This window comes from Strix uralensis, chromosome 12, assembly GCF_047716275.1.
Source record: "Strix uralensis isolate ZFMK-TIS-50842 chromosome 12, bStrUra1, whole genome shotgun sequence".
NCBI lineage: Eukaryota > Metazoa > Chordata > Aves > Strigiformes > Strigidae > Strix > Strix uralensis.
Window position 1 is genome coordinate 25,092,066 of NC_133983.1, and position 23,118 is coordinate 25,115,183.

Genomic DNA, 23,118 nt, shown 5'->3' on the forward strand with positions numbered 1-23,118 from the left:
CGAGTGTGGTTGGCACCCCCGGTAGGCGCCCGCCGGGACCCGCTCCCCGGCGCGGACGTTCCGGCAATACAACGTTCCGCCCGCGGCTCCCCCCGCCTGGCCGGGAGCCCCGCCTCTACGGGGGACGGGAGCCGCTCGGCTGAAGGCACCGCGCAGGGTCGCGGCGGAGGGGTCTCCGGTTCTCTGAGGGCCAGGCGGCGGTGGCGCCTGCGGGAGGGAGGGTCGGGCCGAGGCTCAGCCCGGTCCCGGTCCCGGGGGCTGCGGTCTTGCCGCTGCGTCTCTCCGGGGCGGCGCAGCCCGAGGGTAAGCTGGCCCGGCGTGAGCCCCGAGCACTGCCCGCAGACCCCTGCGGCTGCGCTGGGGCTGCCGATGGCCCGCGAGGGGAAGCAGCCCAGAGACCCCCCCACGCTGCGGGGCGGGGCGGTTCATTTCTAAAGGGACGTGAGTTCATAACGCACGTGGCGGCTTTTAAATTAATAGTAAAATCGTGGGTTTTGACCTTGCAGGGTAAGCGAGATTCTGGTGAGCTCGGGTAGCACAGGGGCATCCCAAGCCGGGCGTGGGGAGAGGCAGCTGCCCGCGGAGGGGGCCGGGGCTCGGCGCCGCTTCCCGGGCTGCGGGCCGGGGTAGGCGAGACCCGCCGCTGGCACGAATGACCTGCTGCGGGCGGCGGGGAGCTGCCGGCTGGGACGGATCCATGAAAAACAGGTGAGATGCGTCAGGTAACGAAAAACCGTCACCCGGGGTCTGCAGGCGAGGTCTCTGACAGCCGGCGCGGCGCTGCGGCCGGCGGGCCCGGGCCGGGGGGTTCCCGCGGCGGGGCCGGGCCGCACCGAGCCGGGGGCTCCCCGGGGCCGGGCCTGTGCCCGCGCCCGCGCCGCGCGCTCTGGCGGCGCCGCCATCTTGCCCGTCTGTCTGTCCGGCGGCCCTTTGTCTGTCTGCGGCTCCCCGGCGCCTGCAGCGGGACCGGGTAAGGCGGGCCGGGCCGCGGCCGTCCGCCCGCGAGGGGCAGGCCGGATCCCGCCGTCCGCCCGAGGGGCCGGGCCGGTCTGTCCGGGCTGTCGGGCTGGGTCCCTCGCTCGTCCGCCGGCATCCTCGGGGGCCCGGGCTGGGTCCCTCCGTCCGTCCGTCTGTCCCTCGGCAGGGGAGCGGGGCCCGTTTGTGTGTCCGTCGGCTTGCGGGCTGGATCCCTCCTTGTGCCGCCTCGGGTGTGCTGGGGCTGCCGGCTGGATCCCTCTGTCTGAGGAGGCTGACGGGATCCCTGTGTCCGTCTGTCTGAGGGGGGTGACGGGATCCCTGTGTCCGTCTGTCTGAGGAGGCTGGCGGGATCCCTGTGTCCATCTGTCTGTGGGGAAATGGGTTCAGCTTCTCCCTTTGTTTGTCTGTCTGAGGGGACTGTTGGGATCGATGCCTTCCTCTGTCAGTCTGAGGACGAGGAGTCGATGTTTTCCCCCCTCTGTAGAGTTCGAGGGGGTCGGTGTGGGACCTGTGAGGGACAAGGGGGGTGCATCCCTGCCGTGTGAGGCGGTGTGTCCCCGGCCCTGCCTGCCCCGAGGTGGTGGCAGCTGCCCTTTCCCCCTCCCGGTGCCTGTCTGCAGGGTCAGCCCCTCTGAGGGGCACCTCTCTGGGCCCAGAGCTGTCCCTGGGCTGGCACACCATCCCCTCAGCCGCTGCTGCCGTGTCTGGAGCTGCACTGCGGGGCAGCCGGTTCCCATGTCTGCCTGGGCTGGGCTGGCCGGTGCCCGACACCAGCCTCTGGGCATGGCGGGGCCTTGTGTCCCCTCGTCTCTCTGGGTGGGGGGTCAGAGACAGGGCAGCTCTGCAGCCTTGATTGGGCTCTGGGAAGGGACAGGAGGGAGAAGGGTGTTTCGACTGAGATTGCAGTCCCTCTTGAAGTGGTCACTCAGCTTTTTGTGTGCTGGGGACAGGACTGCTTATAACTTTGCATGAGAACTGGGTGGGACTGCCCGTACACGGTGGTTTGTGAAACGCTTGCGGATTGTGTTGAGTGCTGGCACTGAACATGGCTGCGGTAATGCAGACCGAGCCCTTCAGGCAGAAGGGTGGGGAATGACCCGAGACAGCCAGCTGCGTTTGGCCAGGGGCTCGGGAAGTCCCAGTGGTGTGTGTGACAGGCTCTTCTCTTCTCAGGTGAGCCCTCTGCTGAGGGAAGGAACACCGTGCTCCCAGGTCAGGGAACATGTCCCGTCGGAAACAGACCACTCCTAACAAAGTTCACTGTGAGTATTGTGTTACACAGCATCGTGGGATCCTTGCCCTAGCTGGATTGTGGTGGAGTGAGATGGGGAGGAGGGGAATGGTGAAAAGGTACAGTTTGTGGGGGAATGGTGGTTACTGACTTTTCGTCTTAGGGACTGTAAGAAGAGAAACTGAGCTCTGTGCATCAGGGGAACTGTCAGTGTCCTGGCATGGCAGGACAGGGATAGGCTTGAACAAACAACTAATGCTGTAAAGGTGGGTGTGTATGTGCAGGGCCTGTAGCTGTGCTTTGCATTCATACTGTCACAAGTGCAGTAATGTACTAAGAAGTGTGACTTTGGGGCTCTGGCCCATCTTGGGTGGCAAAGGAAGTTCTAGGCAAGGTGGTTTGACTGTGTGGCTGAAGCCAGGAAGTCCTGGGTTCTGATCTCTGCCCTACCACAGACTCAACTGGCTGGCCTTGGACATGTTACTTAAGCTCACTGTACCTCAGTTTCCTACCAGATAATGTAAATAAAGCCATTTGCTCTTTCCTTGCAGGGAATGGGCAGTGGCTAAGTAATCTACTGGACAGATAAATGCTATCTGTCAGATCATGCTTGAGCTGAGCTGATAGGCCACATCTGTTTCTCCAGCACTCTGGATACCCTAGCGTTTGCTTGATAGCAAAAGGGCTGAAGATGCTGCACATCAGCACTTCTTGTGGGCAGGCTACAGCCAGGTGTTAGTGGAGCTGGGAGGGACGTATGGATGTTTGGCTGCAAAGGGGAAACTGCACATACACGGCTTTTGTGTGACTGACTGCAGCAGAGGGAAGCGGGGGGGCTGAAGCTATACCCTTGCTCGTACCCAGCTTTGTGGCTGGAGACACGTTTGGAATTTGGGCTGGAATGAGGAAAACACGTTTCCGCTCCTGTAGATGTGTGAAAGCAAGGCTGATGAGAGGGCCCTAGGTATTGCTAAGCTGTAGTAGCTGTCAGGAGTATGGGACAGAGCGCTGAATGCTGCAGCCCTAACACTGCCTTGCTTTGCTGATGCTGCTGGCTTGCATGTCTCTGTGTGTTTCTCTGTGCTGCCTTTTTGTATGGGTACAGCAACAGGAGTCTCTGCATGCTGTTCTCTGTACTAAGGGAAAATACACCGTGATCGAGCCTAACACTGCACACTCAGTGAGTGTGCTGGGGAGAGCTACCTCTGTCCAGGACTCGAAAGCCCCGTTGGCTGCTAGAGCTAGGCATGGGAGAGCTGACAGAGCTTTCCTTGGTGGCCAGCGTAGGAGTCCTGAGACGTGGCTTTTGGCATCTGCACTGACTTGTGCTCTCCAATTCCTGCTTCTGAGCGCTGGGTTCAACAGTGGGCAGAGTATAGCTTTGATTTGCCCGATAGTACATTAATGACTTTGGAGTTGTCTTCCTTAGAGACATTTGGTATGTCCTGTGTATGCCAGTCTATCACCTTCCTATGATGGCAGTAACACATCCTGTGTCCATACACTTTAGCTCCAGAGAGTGCCCAGGTATTGCCGCTGCCGTTTAGAGGCAGCACTTAATGCTCTCTCCTCTCTCATGTGTGGAAATCAAGGGGTACAACAGCTCTGGTGGTGCAGGTAGAGTTTCCATGGTGTTTAGGTGGGCTGTTTTCCACTCCACTGTGTAAGGGTTATCTTCTTCAGAAGCTTGTACTATTATATACAAAACTATACATATTATGGAGTTCAGTTCTGCACTATTTTCACAGTGAACATTGATTCTTATCTGCAGTACAAGTGATTGTATCTCCAGTTTTGGTCTCAGGGGAAGCTATCTGACAAACATGCTACCAGCGGGCATGAGGTTGAGGTTATGGCATCTGGTGTGCCACAGAGAGGAGTTCTGGGACCTGTTCACCTCCTTTACGTGCAGTACATTGCTACAGAGCAACTGTTCAACAGGAGCCATCAGGAGCACCAAGTAGGACCACAAGAAAAGGAAGGGACCGAAAGATACAAGGAACATGTCAATGGTGATGTCTCCACCTTGGGATGGAAAATCTTGTCTGTCTTATGATGAACACCACCAAATCGTTGGGACTTCCCTGCCTACCTAGCCTGCTGTGTATCTGGAGGGCCCAGAAATGCCATGCAGTGCACTGACGAGGATAATCGGAGAGAGCATCAGCTCCAAGAACTGGGTGAGCCAGCAGAATGAGGAGTCAGGCTGAGACATAGCAGACACGTTACTGAGACTTCTTCACAGGGACTGAAGTGGTTGGGAGGAGAGGAATGAAAGGGACAGCAGGTATGCGGCTTTTTATGCAGTTGTCTGCAGCTGGGGTCTGATTTGGCAGGCTGCGGGGCTGGGGAAGTGCTTTCTGGATTTGCATAAATACCACTGTGCATATCTAACTGGACATGTTTGTGGGAGGATGGTGCCTACTTCTTCCTTGCATGGCCACTCCATGTTTTCTTCTTTCTTGGACTCACTAGGGCAAGCGACAGCTGCCGATCTCCTCTCCCTGGCTTGCTTGGTGCCACCTCTTTCCTGGGTTACTTTCCAGGCTTGGCATGGCCCTCATTTAATCTTGCTCTCACAACAACATGGTTTGCTGTCCTCACTGAGCACAGAGTCACTTTGTTTGGCATGCAGAGCGACCATCTGGGAAGCTGCGTGGTTACAAGTCAAAACAGTTTTAAATGGAAGTTGACGTGTAAGGAAATTCAAAATAATACAGAAACAATGATAAAAATTACTACTATCACAGAACTCTGATTGTGCATGATGGCCAGTCCTTCTACAGCTTTAATTGTAGTCATTTCCCCTTTGGCAGGGCTGCAGCACATAATTGGTTCTTAATAATTTAATTTTGTTTTGCCACATGGTGCGTGGAAAATGCTTACACCTGACAAAGTGGTAACAAATAAAACTGTAATACTGGAGTATACTTATTGCATTGCCCATTCCACATTGAATTGAAAAATACAACGCAGTTCCATTGTTCCTGTGGAGATATCTTAATTGGTTCAATTTGGTCTTTATTTTCTCCCAGAGTCTAATGTATACTAGTATAAAATCTCTCTCAGCAATTCATCTGATCTCGCATTCAAGCCCATCAGTTGCCGCACTGTCACTCCATCAGTTATGGGCTACTCACTGTTCTCGTGCTTGCCAAAAATTTGCTGCAGGTGTTACCACGCCCTTTTATTTTCTCTCCTTGCTGTCCCATGAGCTGCTTTTTTTTCTATTGCTTGTAGCCTTTGCAAGTGATGCTTGTTTTAGAACCTTGAGAACAGCTTTTGTTAGTCAAATTAATTCCCACTTCTAGCTCTATCTGTCATGGTCCCAGTATCCTATTACTCCTCTATTTCCTCCCCTCTCCCTCTGACACAAACACATTCTGTGCTCTTCAGTGTTCCTTGAATTCTGCTGTCTGTAATATTCCCAGTTTGAAGAGAAAGTATCTTGCAAGAAATAGCACCCAGCATTCAAAACCAAGCAGAAACATTACTTGCATCAAAATCCTTCGTTCTTAAAGGGCTCTGTGGGCTGCTGTTGTTAACTCTTACAATTGTGTTGTTTTTCATTTCAGTAACCACTACAGCAGTGTGGACAACCCAGAATAGCGATGGGGCAGGTGGACTAGATCCACAGTGGTGCAAAGACTTGCAAATTTCAGGTCCAGGAAAGGAACACAGAGAAGACCTACATGAACAGGGACTTTAAATTGATGTGCAAGGAGGGAATAAAGTGGCTCATCTCTGAGAGACCTTTCTGTTTAGGAAGGAAGACAGGGGATTGATGCAGTTTCTTTTGATTTTGTTTTGTGGATTTTGGGATGGGGGTTGTTTGTTTGTGTGTTTATTTTCCAGAACACCTGAGAGTTATCCTGCATTCATACAGTTCAAGAAGGGAAGGGCTCAGAAAAAAAATCATTTCTGGCTACCAAGTTGATACACCACCAGATCCTAGCAGTCATAACTGCCCCTGTTGCACAGTGCCGCAGGGCTGGCCCCTACCTCCACCGCTGCTCACCTGCATCCCACCCATTGACAGGATTATGGAGAGGAGAACTGGAATGCAAAGCAGAGGCATTTGTATGATCTTTCACTGTCCTACGTCTAGCTGTTTGTAAAGCAAATACAGTGACTTGTTTTTGGTGTTGTGGTCAGCCTGCAGCCCTTTTTGTATTTAATAAAGAAACTTCTGGAGAAGAGTCTGTGAATTCACTGTTGAGCATAACATCCTTTACTGATAGCAGTGATCCTAAAGCTGTTGCCTGTCTTACTCTCTTTCCAAATGAGTGGAAGTGTAATCAAAGCGGGGTGGAGATGGGGGTGTAAGTGTCTGTATGTGAGCGTGTGTGTGCGGAAACTATAATAAATGTGTAACCCTGTACTTATCCAACATTAAAGCTCTAAAGCTTCATCAAAGTAGGACTTAGTCCATCAGTAGATGAACAGGACACTCTTCCCTAAGTTCTTTTGGAGGCAATACTAGTTTAATACATAAGAAATTCTGTATGAGCTAAAGATAGCATTTTTACAAGTTTGTCTCTCCCCATCCCATGATGCCTTTTTAGATACAGGCTAGTGGAGAATGCACAAGATGTCGCGGGCTAACAGCGCTGGTTTGGTTAACGGCTCGTGTTTCTGGCTGAAAGCTGATAGTTCTGTGCACTGCGCTGAATCAATGCTAAGTTGGTTATGGGTGTGTTGTACAGAAAGGCCCCCAGCAGACATGGTCGTGCTCTTAGTTGTTGTGATTGATGCTGGTGTTGCTGCCAGGAGGAGTTCCCTCCACTCACCTCATGGAAAGATCACCGCTTTTAAAATCCTGCAGGCTGTCTGCATAGTCTGTATGTCTGAGCAGGAACCTACCTGCCCTTAGACTCCAGGCTGCTGCTCAGTGGAAACGTGGGGCCTCTGGAAAGGGAGAGGGGGCAGAAAACAAACACGTAACTGCTTCCAGCAGCAGTTGCAGTGGTGTTTGGGAATCCTGTCACGGGTGGCACATCTCCCACCATAGTTTTATATCTGTCCTGTGTTCTGCAGGTTTCTTCACCATACTTGCTCTTTGTCTTGCAATGCCTTTTTGTGTCTGGGCTTTTATCCTGGTGGTTTGTGGATATCTGCTTCTTGGAGGGGCACTAACTCTGTCGTGTCTGCTGCTCGTACAGTCTGTATCAGTCCCACCAACGGGAGGTTGTGGTCCAGACATAAAAGCAGCACTCAGGTTATGAAAACTATTCAGTACTGGAATGGCTTCTGATGGGGTACACGTGTCAGCAGTCACGATGGTACCTGCTGCTTTCAGTGACAAACAGACTTAGGGTGCTGCCCAGCACCTCTCTTCAGCCTGCATGGATTGTGTTCTCAAGTCTTCTCTACAGAAACCTTTTTCACATTTCTGAAACAGGATGCTAAATGCCTTCAAATGCTTTTGGAAACCTCCACGGGGATGTTGGGAACTAAAACTCTTCTCCCACAGCCTCTGTGAAACTTCTGAAGGTCTTTGAAATCTTCTATAAATTACTGCTTTCTAAAGCACTGCCGGAAGTTGCGAGGTAAGCACCAGAAAGGCAGTGTGAGTATGAGTATGGGGCAAAGCTGGCGGAAACAGTTTAGCGTGTGGGAACATACCTGTCCTTGTAACAGGACTGGTGCTCTCTCAGTGGGTCAAGTATTCAATTCCCTGGATATACTGATGCCAGTTGTGGCCCTATGCTAAAATGTACAATTTTCTTCTGAAAGCTATGTTTTGACTTTTGTTTTATGTGAAAAATGTACTGTATCTTCCTTAGCATTTTTGCATTTGAGTAGTTCTTGAGAACTTACAGATCAGTTGATAAATTTAACCCAAAAGCTAGCCCACTGGGAACTTCAGCACCTTGTCCCATGCGCTCCCAGCTCATCCACTGAGAGAGGTAAATCATGACTACACCTGGAATAAAGTCATTTGTTTGATTTAATATGAAAAATAATGGTTGCCTTTTATTGCTACTCTTTGGAACCAAATGTTCTCCCTAGCAGGGATTGCCATAAGAAGCTTTCTTTCAGAGAAGCACAAATAATTGCCTTCTTTCAATGTGTTTGCCATCTCCTACTGAGTTGAGGTACTAGTGAGCAGTGTTTTTCAACAAAACAGGCTGTAAGCTATCCTAAACAAGGATCTCAGCTTTCCGGGTTCATTCCCTTACTTTTCTGGTTTGAGCATCTGGAGTGTCACTGGGGTTTATTTTAGCCAGAGCCACTCCTGGGCGAGGCAAGGTAGTGAAGCAAGTCATCCATCGTGTAAGCAGAACACCAGCTCTGAGCACAGACACCTCTGGAGGGGCGGCTTGTCCTCAGTCCTCCTGGGGCAGAAGGTGGTGACAGAGCGTGCCAAGGACAACCCCTGGCTTTAGTACCACTGTGGAGAGTAGAGGAGGTGCAGGCACTCAGGGAGATGCCATTTTTGTGCAAGTTGCCTGTCACAGCAAGGAATAGGGCTTAATGCTTTAGAAGAGCCACAGAGCACCGTGCCTGCTCTGGGATACTGTCACAGTGCCTGAGCGGCTTCCCCCCGCTCAGAGGTGGATAGCCTGGTAGCAGAGAAAGCCACCCAGCTACATACGGCGGATATATGGGATCTCACAGGTTTTTTTTTGTGGATGGAACGGCATAGAAAGGGTCTGCGGAGAGCAGCCTGATGCTGGATGTTTCCACTAGCGAGACTGTTTTACACACAGGGGCTGGACTCACATCAGCAGGTACAAGAGGCTGGTGTTGCATAGTAGGCAAGCGGAGAGGTTACTTAAATGATTTCTGAGAGGTGTCTTCAGAGGTTCTGCACAGTGCAGGTGAGCAGCCCCACCCCGGGGTGTCTGGGGCAAGCCTTGGCGGTGAAAGCGATAGAACAGCACCAGTCTGACTCTTTGTCCTTGTGACTGCCAGGGGAGCAAGTCTTTGCAGGGCTGGAGGAGCAAGCCCGCCAAGCCATGATGAAAAACAACTTTCCTGGAGCTCTTGGGGACCAAAGGCCAGCCATTCATCCGCTGCAAGACCCCGACTCCAGCAGCAGTGAGTTCTGCCCCTTCCAGTAATGGCAAGGTAGTGACTCTGACACAGGGTGAGGCCAGGTGCTGCACAGCGTGGGGGGCCCTCTGAGGACACCTCACCCAGCTCCTCCTCTGGGCTGGCCCTTGGCTCCTGTGTGGGACTGGGCCAGCAAATGGCAAGAGCAGGGCTGCTCCCTAAGGGAAGGGCAGCCCAGAGCCAAGGGCCACCACAACACAGAGCGGGCAGTGACCTCACCCCCTGGGACGCAGCCCCAGTTTACCAGAGCAGGGTGGTGGCAGCAGCAGGTCCAGCTGATGGTCCAGTGACTGCCAGGCAAGGCAGGGCAACAGGCCAGGTCCAGGGGCTCTGTGAAGCACTTCAGTCCCTGCAATGCCCCAGCCCGAGTTTAGATGGACCCCCTGGTTGGAGGGGGTGGGTAGAGGCCCCAGGTGATGCTGGTGGGGACAGTTAAAGCCTATGAGTGCCCGCAGGGTCCTGACGCTCGGAATAACTGTTCTGCATGTTCCAGGTGGCAGTGATGACGAGGAAACCACCCAGGATGAAGTTTCGTCCCATACGTCTGAGGAGGATGGCTCAATGGTAAAAGTGAAGAAAGAATTAGAGAATGCAGAGCAACCTGTGGCTGGAACCCCACTGATGAGAGAAAATGAGGCAAGTGTGTACTGGGTCTGCACTCACCTGAGCCTCCCAGGGAGAGAGAAGGGTACTGTCTGAACACCTCTCCCCATCCTGGTTTCTTATCTTTCTCTCCCTCCTGCCTCCTCCAAACAATGTCTCCTGGCAGGAGGGAAGGGTATGAGTCGCTCCTGGGCTGCCAGGAACAGGAGACAGCTGGCACCAGCTGCCATTCTCCTGGCTAGCCAAGATGACTGTGTGCCCCTTCCTTCAGTTCTGGTGCCTTTTGCTGACTGACTTCCCCATCCCTTCTGCTACAGAACCAGCCTTGCCCACCAGAGCCCTGTGCTAGCAAGAGCCCAGGTGTGAGTGGAGGCTGTGGGGCCTCTGCCTGCTCTCCCCAAGACAGCAGGAGTTCTGCTCAGAGGCTCATCAGGGAAATTTCTGACTGCAGGAACACAAAGCAGCCCCAGCAGGACTGGGCACACAGGCTCGATCTCGTCAAGGCCTGCCTGCAGCGCAGATCGACACTTGGGGAGTGGGGGCTGGCTGCGGGGGATCTGTCTGCCCTACCACAAAGTGGCTTCTCCTCCCTGTAGGTGCCTGAGAGTCTGAACGCTGACCCCATGCTGGGACTGTCCCAGTGCCCCCTCTGCCAGCTGGAGTGTGGAGGCAGGGAGCAGCTCATTGCTCACGTATACCAGGTAGGGGGGGATGGTTCCGAACGGCGGGATGTCTCTGGGCCTAAGCTCCAAATCCAGGAACAACCCAGAGCACAGGGCAGCTTTGCTCTGGTCTTTGCAGTCACAGAACTGAGCTCCTAGCTAGGATGTGATTGAAGTTTACAGCAGTAAACTGTGTCCAGAGGGTGTCCTGGGGAAAGAATCAGCAAGGCACCGGCCTGCAGTTCTGGAGAACACACACTCTCCCAAGGCAGCCTCTGCAAGCAGTTGCAGGCTGACCAGGCAGGTCCTTCAGATTATACATGGAAGCAATTTTTTACATCATTCAGTGAGATAAGAAACCTTCCTCCTAATCATTCAGTTCTTAATTTCGTACCTTTATCACAGTTCCTACCCCTGAAAACAGCTGTTCTTCCTCTGAAATGTTTCCAGTATTGCAGGAGATCTGTGCTGGAATCTCACAGGTTTTGTTGTCAGTGCTGTCTTCACGGCACATCAAACTCTGTGAAAGAAGGAATGAAGCAGAACTGAATTGGCCACATACCTGCACCAGCTGACTGTCTTCATGTAAGCGCTTCCTCACCAGCATCCTGCCTACTCTTAGTCCAGTCATGCTTTGTCCAGCAACAGCAGCTCCTCAGATGCATTTCTGAAAACAAGGGCCAGGTCTTACGATCCAAGTGTTTTGGCCTTAATTGTTTTTCTTGCACTGGAGTGGGGCTGTAGAAAGGTTTCCTCCTTGCTCTTTGACCCATGAGACACCCCAAATGTCTTGAGCTTGGTCTAGGAGCTCTCAGACAGAGGTTTAGTGGTAAAGTGTTCCCTCTCCAAGAGGCTGAACTGAATGGTTTGCCATTGAGCGTGCCTCGGACTGGGCAGGGAGCGGGGCCATTTGCAGCTGACAGCCACGGGGTTGTTTTGCAGCACACTGCGGCTGTGGTGAGTGCCAAGAGCTACATGTGTCCCGTCTGCGGCAGAGCCCTCAGCTCACCAGGATCCCTCGGGCGACATCTCCTGATCCACTCAGAGGACCAGCTGTCAAACTGCGCAGTGTGTGGAGCACGCTTCACCAGCCACGCCACGTTCAAAAGGTCAGGGTCGCCCTGGCTGGCGAGTGGGCTGGGGTAGCCACGCCAAAGGCTAGGTGGGCTGCCTTAAATGACCAGTCATGGCTCTGGACCCACTAAGGCCTGTAGGAGAGTTGTGAACACCCCAGTGAGTGAGATTCCCTCAATCCCTGCCTGCCCGCAGCTCTGCGTCACCTGCTAAGACCTTGTGGGCTGTGCTACTGAAAGGGTGTTCCTTAGCTTTGTGGAGAACTAGAACTGTGAAGAAAGCACTAGGGTCCCCAGTCACTGGAGAACAATTTGGGCTTCCCTTGCCCAGCAATCCATCAGAGCAGGTCTGTGCTGCCCAGGTGGGTTCATCATTTCCACAGCAGGACCACAGGCAGAAACGAAAATGTTTCTTGTTTATGTCCTGCCTGGTGGAAGATTATCCACCAACCAGTGGAACAGGGCTGAAAGGAGATATCCAGAGATGCTGGGGAGGCGCAGCTTGCTGGCTAATTCCTGCTCTTGCGCTCTTCCAACCTAGATACTGCTCTGGGCCAACCCTCTTCCTACCCCCAGGTACGATGTTGCTTCATTTTAGATGCTCAGACACATCTGTGGGCAGGAATGGTTTAGCGGAGGCCTCTGCCGCGGGCTGCAGCAGGGGCACTGTTCATTGCAGCCCCCGGGCAGACTGAGATGGGGACTCTTCTGTCAGCACCATGTCTCTGACTCTCTGCTCTTTCTGCTTTCCAGTGAGAAGCTGCCAGAGGTGCTCAGTGCAGATCGCCTGCCGGCACCGCAGAGTGAGGGCCCCTCCGGTGTCGAGGGGAAAGACATTGCCTTTCACACCCCTGTATATCCTGCAGGCATCCTCCTAGTGTGCAACAACTGTGCTGCTTATCGTAAGCTGCTGGAGGCGCAGACGCCCGGCATGCGGAAGTGGGCGCTTCGTCGGCAGAACGAGCCCTTGGAGGTGCGGCTGCAGCGGCTGGAGCGGGAGCGCACGGCCAAGAAGAGCCGGCGGGACAATGAGACGCCCGAGGAGCGGGAAGTGCGGCGCATGCGGGACCGAGAAGCGAAGCGCCTGCAGCGCATGCAGGAGACAGATGAGCAGCGGGCGCGGCGGCTGCAGAGAGACCGGGAAGCCATGCGACTGAAACGTGCAAACGAGACCCCAGAGAAGAGACAGGCCCGGCTTATCCGGGAGCGTGAGGCCAAGAGGCTCAAGCGGCGCCTGGAGAAAATGGACATGATGCTCCGGGCGCAGTTTGGGCAGGACCCCTCTGCCATGGCCGCTTTGGCAGCGGAAATGAACTTCTTCCAGCTGCCAGTGAGCAATGTGGAGCTGGAGAGCCAGCTGCTGGGCAAAATGACCTTTGAGGAGCAGAGCAACAGTGCGCTGCATTAAGCTGCAGCCAAGGACTGTGCCACCTCTGCTGCACCTGCCACAGGCACCCTGGCAGGCTTCTGTGCTTGGGAGGCTGCTGGGGGTCCCTGGTGACTCTCCCTGGCAGATGGTTCTGGTCTTCTCCTGAACAAACGAGCTGGGAGGTGTCTGCCAAAGAAGCCCTGGTGGGAGCAGATTCTGAGGATACAGTCTGCTCTGGGGGCCAAGTCGCAGCCTGTGAACAGAGGGAAAATAAATTAATGGTCACATTTATTTAGTCCCCTTCTTTCCCTTTCGTGCTTCATCCTGTTCTTGGACCCTTGCCCTGTAGATGGGTTTGGGCTGCTGCAGTTCTGCTGTAGGTGAAAGCCCACCTCACCAAAAAGGGATCTTGTTTCCTGCAGCATGAATTATGGAGCTGAGGACTTCAGTAGTCCACAACTCCAGGAGTAAATCCCTCACAGTTTGTGCCCATGAAATGGAAGCAAAGGAGGATGTCCTTTGGCTGTGCACACCCTTTCTCTTAACACTGTCATTATGTGCTTATTTGCAGTAGCATCCACGGAAAAACTAAGAGGAAACTGAGTTCCTGTTCTAAGATACCCCATATAAACACTAACAGAAAGGCTGGCTGAGGTAAGCAAATAGCAAACAAGTTTGCTGGTTTACTCACAAGTTAATTTTCACTTAAACAGCATTTCAGGTTTGCAAGTGAAAGAGTTGATTGAATGGTAAACAGTAAGGGTAGGTCAGTTCTCCCATACCATGTGGATTTGCTTTGCCCTTCATTCAGCACTGGTGAGGTCACACCTGAGTGCTGCGTTGAGTCTGGGGCTGCCCAGTGCGAGAGAGACACGGACACGCTGGAGAGCGTCCAGTGAAGGGCCACTGAGATAGTGAAGGGGCTGGAGCATCTCTCCTGTGAGGAAGGGCTGGGAGAGCCGGGACTGTTCAGCCTGGAGGAGAGAAGGCTTGGGGGGATCTTATCAATGTGTAAATACCTGAAGGGAGGGCGCAAAGAAAATGGAGCCAGGCTGTTTTCAGGGGTGCCCCGTGGCAGGACCAGAGGCGACGGGCACAAACACAGGGGGTTCCCTCTGAACATAGGAAACACCTTCTTAGTGTGTGCGTGACGGAGCACTGGCAGAGTTTGCTCAGAGAGGTTGAGGGGTCTCCCCCCCCCCTTGGAGATATTCAACAGCCATCTGGACGCGGCCCTGGGCAGTTGGCTGTAGGTGGCCCTGCTTGAGCGGGGCGGGGGGGTGGACCAGGTGGCCCCCGGATGTCCTTTCCTACCTCAGCTGTTCTGTGACTCTGTGACGTTGCAGTAAGCTGAGCTTGTTCCACCATTTCAGTACAGCCAAATGCAACACTGCTCATCTAGGACCACGGATCACACTCGTAATTAATTCTCACAGTAAATTCCTCTGTGACCAACAGGGACTTTCAGTGGTCACGGCAGGTAACACTGTGGGGTGAGGGGGGGACCGTTAGTAAACAAAACCACACAGGTAGAAAAGAAAGTTGATTTTGCTTCCACCAAAGAGTGGAAAAGGGGTGAGCTGGGGGGGAGCCATGGAAAGCTGCAGTAACCAAGTCTGGAAAAACCTGCACGAGGGCAGGGAATTGAAGCCTTCTTTAGCTTATTCAAAAGGCAGCCAAGGCGAAATGTGCTCATAGTCTGTATCTATATGAAAAGGTTCCCATTGCTAATAGAAATCATTATAAAACTGTGCAATTATGGAAATTAAATCTAGTGATGTTTAAAAGGCAGAACGTTAGCAGAGACGGGCTCATGGCAGGGCAAAGGGGTGGTACACTCTCCATGATTTGGTTTCTTTAAGCATCTAAAAATGCATGCTGTTGGCTTTGTGGTTTCCAAACGTCAGCCCCCAAACACTGGCATGCCACACATCTGTGTTTGGTCGCCTGAAGACCCCTGTGGCCCTCCCAGCACCTCCAGTGACGGGCTGCGCTGCCGCGACGCGGGGAGCTGCTGTCCTCCCTCTGAGAGAGGTGCTTCTCTGCATCAAGCCAGAGGTGGGCACCACAAGACCCCCACTTGAGATCAGAAGAGTAAAGTTAAAACAAGAAGCAAAACCTTTCAGCCAGATTACTTAAAACCCGATTTTTCCCTCTTTTTTCAGTTTGAAAAACTTTTGATTGAAGTCCCTTAAAGCCCTCGCTAATGCTCACAATAGCTGCCTTCAAAGTGCATAATGTTGCGTTTTTTCATGAACTAACCTTATAACCAGTCTTGTGGACACTTACTACGAAAAGCGTTTAATCTTTTCAGTGCTGTACTTTCCTCCACATGCCACTGTAGTATCTTGTTTCCTCACCTTACAGAAGCTCTTTTAATGTTATCATCCATCTCACAGAACGGACAGGAGCCATCTATGCCTCTCGCTCCGGGAGAAGGCACCAGATCTGGAAGGGACCTATTCCGTTCCATGTTCCCTTGCTCTCTGAGCTGATCTCCCACTTTTATTCTTACTTCTGTCCATTTTCATCCTCAAACTAACCGAGTTTGCTTCTCGCAATATTTGCAATTGCTCTATCTTGTGTGTTTTGCTTGGCCAGCAGAGATGTGGCTCCACTCTGCAATCTGCAGCTGAAACTTTCCCTGCAGCATCCCTGGCAGCTGATTGTTATTCCAAGAGGTTCAAGAAAGACCACAGAAAAGCAAAAGTATTTGAACACAGAATTATAGCTTATAATCCATCTGTCACACAGCCTTTACCTTGTCCTTGTCACAAGTCTCCTGATCACTCTGTGTAAGACCAGAGAAGCCACTTCCTAATGATCGCTGATGCTATAGGCGAGCAAAAAGTCTCAAACACCAAAGGAAAAGCTATTGGTTTATATATAGATATATATATATAGATATATACTGTGTTTACAGAGTCAACAAGTTAAATGCAATATTCATAAGAGCATTAACAATAAAAATACAATCTGTGTGTAGCCAAGTACAGACTTAAAATGGTAAAACAGGAAAAAGGATCTCACCAAAAGTACAAATATACAGTACAAATTGATTTATTTAAAACAGTTACAAAAAAAGCACAACAAAATAGAGATTATCCTTAGAATTATTAATGCTTTGTTAAAGATCAGGTAGGAGGAAAGGGGCAGGAAGAGGGTTGGAGGGGAGCACCTGACTAGTTCTAAGGCTTTAGATACAATGCGGTCGGTTACATGTTAATACAGCCATTACATAACTGGGGTTATAGTTGAGGGATCAGCACTTATCTACAAAGACCTCCTTGCCTCAGGGCAGCCCAGCCGCTTCCCCAGTGCCTTGCTCTGCTCCTCTCCCCTGGCGCTAAGGTGCCATCAAAGTGGGAAACAACTAGAATGTGCGCGGGTGCGTCTGCGGGGCGGCAGCGGCCCAGCAGGACCCAGGGCGAGTCCTGCCCCCCGACAGATGTGAAGACCGTGGAAGGGCCTTGGCCACCAGCATTTTAAGCCATACACAGAACACACCCTGGGCCAAACTCTGTACAGAATGTGCATTCGTAGCCATCTTAGCAGCTTCTGCAAAGTGTCAGGCCCTAGGACAGCCTGAAAGACAAAGAGCAGTTGAGAGTGACGCTCGGGAAAGGCACATGTACTGCTGCGGGCAGGAACTTGCATTCGGGCTACTCGAGCTGCTGTAGTTTCTTGTACAACGTTTTCTGAGTAACAAGGACTGTTAGTTCTCTATGGGGGAAAGTGACTTCAAGTGTGGGGTGAGGATGGGGACGGGGGGCGGGGACACTTAATGTGAAAAGTGCATTATACTTGCGCACCTGCTGGAAAGGGGAGGCAGAGGGGCCTCTGCAGCTTTCCTTCTTTCCAGACAGAGCTTCCTCTGCATAGTCTGGTAGTGATGAGTGCTCGTCGCTTGGAGCAAGTCTCGTGTTCCTGGAGCAACAGTGTAGGCAGAGCCTAGAAGCAGCCCCGGCCCCCGCCAGGCGGCTGACCCGAGCAGCGTTCCACGAGATGGGGCAGATGGCTGCGCACACCCGTTATTGCATCCTGCGGACTCTCGCCACAGAGTGTGAGCTGGATAAAACCAAGGCCAGGAGGCCGCCTCCTCCAGACAGGACAGACCACAGCTCTCCTCCCCTTCACAATAGCAGCAGGAAAACAGTGTATTTCTCTGAGAAGCCTGTCATATCTCTGCCAGCAGAAAAGCCCAGATAACCATCTCATTCCACAATGTCTTCCTGGCTTTATCTCCTCCTTTCCCTGTAAACCTAAGAAAGAAAAGCCTCTTCCATGGGCTCATTCACAGCCTTTCTGCCTGCAGCAGAGCCTGTCTCACACACTCCTGATCTCAGCAGAGCCTCAGTGCTCAACACAGCCATCACCACAGGTGCTGAGTAACACAGCCCAGCCCAGTCCAGACAGATTCCAGTGATTATGAGTACTGCTAAGCTGGGCTAGAGGGCTGCCAGAGGCTCCCTCCTGCCCACGCCTGCGGGGCGAGCGGCCAGAAGCCCAGATTCTTCATCTCAGTGCCCTGCCATGAGATAGGCCCCAAACCGCCGCTTTCACAGAAGAGCTGGCAGCTGAAACATGCACAACAGTGGGACTGACGGGGAGTCCGGATAGAAGCACCGGGGTCAGATTCACCCTGGACTGTTCCACAGAGCTCAGGCCACACTCAACAGATGCGCAGCTAGCCAAAGTCGAGGCCAGCGGCCAGGGAACACCAGGGCAAGCACCTTCACAGCCCTCCAGCTGCCTACAGTACAAAGCTACTTCAGCCACACAGCATCTTGCCCTGTAAATCAGTGTTTGCCCTTTCAGACCACTGTTCAGTGCAGCTGAGGCCTAGGAGCAGCAGTTACAGTAACGCACGTGAGATAAGGCAGGCTCTCCAGACCTTCTTTCTAAAAGACAGAGACTCCTGCATTCAGAGATGCACGCGAGGGCCTCTGCACCCTTCAGCTGCTCAGATGTTCCCTTCATGCGTGCAGCCAGCCCGTCTACATTCACACACCACACGTATGCAAGATCCCTTTCTCAGCTGCCTGCCACAGCTTTGAATTCCTCTGCGTGCACCGTGCAAAGAACAGGCAAGAGAACCTAGACTCCTCTGCCTTCTGCCTTTGGCCACAGACACCCTGGATATCCTGAGCAATAAGTACTAACCGACATTAATCGAGGTCTTTGTGTAGGAGAGTCCAACAAACAGCAACTGTGAACACACAAGGTGAGGAGGCCAGGCACCTGGGCCCTGACAGTACATTTTACTGACAAACGGTGCCATGAAAACAGCGTCTGCTCCCACAGCTGCTGCATCCAGGGAGGCAGAATCTTCACATGACAGCATCACCACGACTTCATACATTTCAAATGCAGCTGATGAGATCGGAAGCAGTGTGTCATTTGGGGGAAGCTACACATGATACAGGCAGCATCCTCAATCTGGAGAAACCCCCGTGAGGCACAAACACTGAAGGCGTGAGTAGCGTGTATCTGACCTAAGGCCTGGAAAGAAACTGTCCTGGTGCAGGCATTTCAAAGGCAACAGAAACGGCTGGCAGTGTGCTAGGAAAACAGGCCTGGATGGAAGGGACATTCTGGAGACTCTCTCATTTGCCCAATACCCAGGCAGAGCACCCCTCTGTCACACAGTCAACTGAAGCCAACTGATGACAGGAGGACAGGTTCCTGGAGCGTGTGCAGAACAGCCCTGAGACACCACCACCGCCAGCAGCCGCAAGGACAGCTACGCCGAGGAGAGGTGCCGACACACGAGCCGCTTGGGGAAAGAGAGAAGCAGTGCCCTGTCAGTCAGGCATGCCTGACAGAAAACTCCAGGCAGATGGGAGAAGGGAGACAGAAAACAGTATGTTGAACATCAGGAGCAGCATCAGGACTCTAGCAGGGACCTGGACACTGAAAAGAAACCCTCTCAAAAGCCTGGTCCTAAGACAGAGATGGGCACCTTAATACACAGAATACTTAACCCAAGTTAAGTGAGTGAAGACTCTTATCCTCAACATAATAGTGACTATTTTTTATTCTAGCTAAGCAGTTAGAGCTGGTGTCATAACACACCATCAGAGAGGGCAAATTAGTGTAACTACAGGAGCCTTCAGTTGAATGGAGTGTTATTACCATAACGAGGTATCAATACACGTTTGTATTAAATCTCACCGTGAAAAAGACGACTCTTGATTTTACCGTGTTGTTCTACAGAGGAACTCCAGAGTGAAGCATCAGAAAAACTAACACAAAACCACCCCAAAATGCCCTATGATGCTGTGATATTTTTAGAGTCCCTACATTAATCATAGAACTGTACTTAGAAACTTTGTACCTTGCCTGCACATGCACAAACACTCGTCTCTTGTCTAGAGCTTATTCGGAAAACTGCCTGCAGGGAAGAATTACCCATCTGGAAAGTTTTCTTCTGATTTAATTACAAGATAGTCTCCGTCTTCTCACAGAAAAAGGATGTGTTTCCATCCTTCCCTAGAGAATGTTGAATATATTTTACTCCAGCTTTAAAAAAAAACCCCACCAAAAACCAAAATCCAACCAAAGAACCCCAACCCATTCATCCACAGGCTAAGCCTCTGCAAAAGCTGTAAGCCCAAGAGATTTTTTTTTTTTAAAGTTATTAACATTGGAAGAAAGATCTGATGTGGTGGCAAATAATTAAATGTATTTTATAGCAGGAAACTGACGTCTCCCATCCCAACTCGTGTCCCATCCCAAGTGCTCAAGTTCCCTATTCACCTACACCCAAACCCATCCTTTTGGTCCTTCCTCTTGAATTTCTGTGATTCATTCAAATCTGTACATTCTTTGCAAGAAGAAAGAGCAGTTGGATTCAGTGGAAGAGACATTAAACAGAACCACCAGAGAAGCATCTCCAGCCTGCCCTCAGAGCTCCATTGGTGAACGGTCCTTTTAAAGTGCATGTGTGAAGAAAAGGGATACTAGGAGTAGAGCCCCCTAAACTCCAGTGGGGACCCATCTCTCCCCATCATGAGAAAGGAGGAATAAAATCTTCAGCAATTTTATCTGCTACCTTAAGCCGTGTCTGCCCTCCTCATCTCCCCACCTACCCTGCAAGCTCAGACCCTGCCCTGCAGGGAACCAGTTATTCAGGGAGGTGTGAGAAAGCCCCAGCCTCCAAGCTCTGGAATGCTCTCACCACATGCTCACGAGCACAGCCCTGTCCTCTACCCCAGCTAGCCTGTTGCTGCTCCCTGAGGCACTGGAGCCCTCCCGATTCCCCAAGAGGAACTGGTCAGCCACCGAACTGGAATAAACCCAGTCCTGCAGGGCAGAAAGCAGCCTTGCTGGTGAACCTACCACAAAGTCTGTGCAATTTCTCCACCTGATGGTGAGGCTCACCCACAGGGGATGCCCTAGCTCACAGCCTCAGAGGGATCATTTCCCTGCATTAGAACGCCCTTCGATAGACAGCTTGACCTCCTGGGGAATGAAAGAGGGACGGAGCAGAGAGGGCCGAGGCTCCTCCGCCTGCATGCTGTATCTTTGGAAGCCTGGGGCTGTCCAGCTGTGCTGACTGCCAGCCTCAGGCTGAGAGGGTTCTGCATGGGAGCTCTGGGCTGCGCTGTCCCTATCTGTGTGGCTCTTCCTTTCGGCCGCTCTGTCAGATGGTTCTCTGGACCCCTGAGCTGTTCTTTCAGATCTCTCCCTAGTAGATATCAACTGATCTGCGAGCGGGTAGTTAGCCTGAGAAGCGGAGTTGCCATTCATGCTCTGTAAACTGATTGATATGCAGACATCGCCCACCTGCAGCCTGTGACAGGGCAAAGCAAAGAGCTGAGCAGTCCGCCCTGGGCTGCAGGAGGACCAGCCCTGGCCATACACAAAGAAGGGGTGCTCTGGGGGCACGTCAATGCTCACTTTACTTTGTTGCTCCCCAACCACAAAATGCAGTGTGACAAGCCCAGGCCACTGGCTTTCCTGAATATCCACCACGGTGCTGGAGTCGATCTTCAGGCCCCCGCTCACCTCCGCACTGCGAACAAAGTCTTGAGTCTGCAGGTCCTCGACCCGCTTCAGCTCCCCTGTAGCCAGCTGGATGATGGCTCCTTTCATGAAGTGAGAGGGCAAGTGTGAGGAGCTGGGTGGCTGCAGCTGGGCCAGGTCCTTTTCAAGCATGTTTCCTTGAGCCTGTGCATCCGGGCTCCGCCTCACCAGGGTTTCTGAAGCGGAAGACCTGGCGGGCTCCGCTCCAGCGGGCACCAGGACTGGCTTGCCATTGGCTATCACCATTCCTTTGGTTAACTGTCTTTGTCTAACCGGCTCTTCGGGGGACGTGACATACGGACTCCTGGACTGGCTCTTCTCAGCAGCAGCCCTTTCCACCGTGTTCCTCAGCGCATCCTTTGCCTCCCCGTGCTGATCAGGGACATTATGGCAAAGGTTTAAAGGGCTCGGGTCATCTTTCCTCTGGGCTGCCAGAATATGATAATCCTGAGATGCCAACACCCCCACCACCCTCTGAACCTCCAGATCAGTGTCGGGGGTGCTTCTGTGAGCTGGCACAGAGACCTCTGTTCCCAACGTCTGGTAACCTGAAAGGAACTGTCCATCAACCACACATCCCGCTGCAGCCCCTGGCAGACAGTCTTCACCTTTACTGCCAGCTGAGTCCGCAGTCTCGCTGGTCCTCCTCACCACATTAGGCTCCGGATGTCTCTGTCCCCCATTGGCAGCAGCTACCTCTGAACTCAGCTGACTGTCCTGCTGAGGAGACTCGGGGCTTCCACCTGCTGCAGGTGTCTCGTACGCTGAATACCCTGGTGGGAGGCGGGACATCTGATAATAAACAGGAATTCTGCCTGGTGCAATATCTAACGGCTGGGTCCCAGCATGGTGCTGCATCTGGCCAGAAGGAGAGATTGCAGAAGCAGATTTGCTGAAGGTGTGGGTAGGAGAGGTAGTCTGGGGGGAAGGAGTGGCTTCTTCCGTGAAGAGAGAGGCATATGGCACAAAGTGGGGGACATGAGAGGCGGTGAGGTTGGTGGAAGGAGACAGGAGAGGACTAGGCAGGAAGCCAGGAGGGACAGCATAGGGCACTGTGTAATGCGAGCCGATGAACTGTAGGGACGTTGGAGGGATCTGAGCATAGTGGATGGGAGGGTAGGGCACCCCCGGGTGCTGGATTATTGGCGAGGTCACATTGAAGGCGGGGGGCAGGGGGCTCACGTTCACCACGGGGTGCAGGCCCGTGGGGGAGAAGGTGGCGGGTGGCACTGCCACTTTGTAGAGCATCCCGTACTGGTCCACCGTCAACCCTGCCACCGCTTCCGCGGCCTCGCCAGGGCCATAGCGCAGGGCCGCGGGACCCGGCCCCGCCGTCCGGGCCCACTCGGGGCCCTCGCCCGAGGCCTGGGCACCCCCCGCCCGTCCCGCCTCGGTGCCGGTGCTGGCGGCGGGAAGTTCCCGCTTCTTTGGCGGGAGGCACTCCTGGCTCCGCTCGTGGCCCGCTCTCATGGTGCCCCGTGGTGTCCCGGCAGCCCCGGCCGCGACGCTCGTTCATGGGGGCACGCGCAGGGGCTGCCACACGCTGGCTCCCAGATCCCCGCCGCTACCGGCCGCCGCCTCACCTGCGCCGGGAACAGAGAGAGCCGTGAGTCCCGGTCCTGCCACCGACCCTCTAAGGGCCCCGGGAGGGGGGGGGAGAGCCCCCGGGCCGCAGGGACAGCGGGAGCCCCGGGAACAAGCAAGGCGACGGCCCCCGGCCCTGCCGCGGGGCTCCGGCCCCGAGGACCGAGGGCGCCCGAGCCCGGCCGCCGGCCCCACCCCCGACCCCAGCCCTGGCCCCAGAGCCCCGGCCGCGCCGCGCCCCACCCCACCGAGCCCGAGGCGCCGCAGCCGCGCCCCGCCCCCGCGGGCCGGCCCGGAGCCCCCCGCAGCCCGCGGCTCACCCGCCATCGCCCGGCTCCTCCTCCGCGACCCCCATCGGCCCCGGCGCCGCCCGCGGCCGCCTCCGGCCCGACCCCTCCCCGCGCCGCGGCGCACGGCAATGACGGCCACCCCGCGCACGGCGATGACATAACGCCCCGCGCGGCGGAAGTACCTCACCCGCCGGCAGGGGGCGTGACACCGCCCGGCCCGCGGCGCCCCGGGGTGACGTCA

At 53.7% G+C, this 23,118-nt stretch overlaps 2 protein-coding genes across 9 annotated transcripts; one reads left to right on the forward strand and one right to left on the reverse strand.

The window, feature by feature from the left end:
- The first annotated feature begins 39 nt into the window (after positions 1–39).
- Positions 40–13,264, forward strand: ZNF821 (zinc finger protein 821). 8 transcript variants are annotated; one of them, XM_074881744.1, is made up of 9 exons: positions 40–303; positions 507–708; positions 2,152–2,240; positions 8,923–9,033; positions 9,128–9,253; positions 9,762–9,904; positions 10,468–10,572; positions 11,476–11,642; positions 12,360–13,264. In XM_074881744.1, the coding sequence occupies exons 5-9, from the start codon at positions 9,172–9,174 to the stop codon at positions 13,012–13,014; spliced, it is 1,152 nt and encodes a 383-aa protein (XP_074737845.1). In that variant the 5' UTR covers positions 40–303; positions 507–708; positions 2,152–2,240; positions 8,923–9,033; positions 9,128–9,171; the 3' UTR covers positions 13,015–13,264. The 8 variants fall into 8 exon arrangements, with proteins under 8 accessions (XP_074737845.1, XP_074737840.1, XP_074737841.1 ...); XM_074881739.1 differs by lacking the exon at positions 8,923–9,033; XM_074881740.1 differs by lacking the exons at positions 40–303; positions 507–708; positions 8,923–9,033 and adding an exon at positions 899–970.
- A 2,577-nt stretch (positions 13,265–15,841) lies between these two features.
- On the reverse strand, positions 15,842–23,011 carry ATXN1L (ataxin 1 like). The gene is made up of 2 exons (XM_074881514.1): positions 22,908–23,011; positions 15,842–22,586 (listed from the first exon to the last, which is right to left on the reverse strand). Exon 2 carries the CDS (start codon positions 22,471–22,473, stop codon positions 20,395–20,397), a length of 2,079 nt encoding a protein of 692 aa, XP_074737615.1. The 5' UTR covers positions 22,474–22,586; positions 22,908–23,011; the 3' UTR covers positions 15,842–20,394.
- Between the last annotated feature and the right edge of the window lie 107 nt (positions 23,012–23,118).

Excerpts from the sequence above, each read along its gene's own strand:
- ATXN1L (XM_074881514.1), bottom strand. The coding sequence starts at position 22,473 with ATGAGAGCGGGCCACGAGCGGAGCCAGGAGTGCCTCCCGCCAAAGAAG.
- ZNF821 (XM_074881739.1), top strand. The coding sequence starts at position 2,201 with ATGTCCCGTCGGAAACAGACCACTCCTAACAAAGTTCACT. Across the intron at positions 9,254-9,761 it reads AGACCCCGACTCCAGCAGCA|GTGGCAGTGATGACGAGGAA; the intron begins GTGAGTTCTGCC and ends TGCATGTTCCAG. Across the intron at positions 10,573-11,475 it reads TCATTGCTCACGTATACCAG|CACACTGCGGCTGTGGTGAG; the intron begins GTAGGGGGGGAT and ends GTTGTTTTGCAG.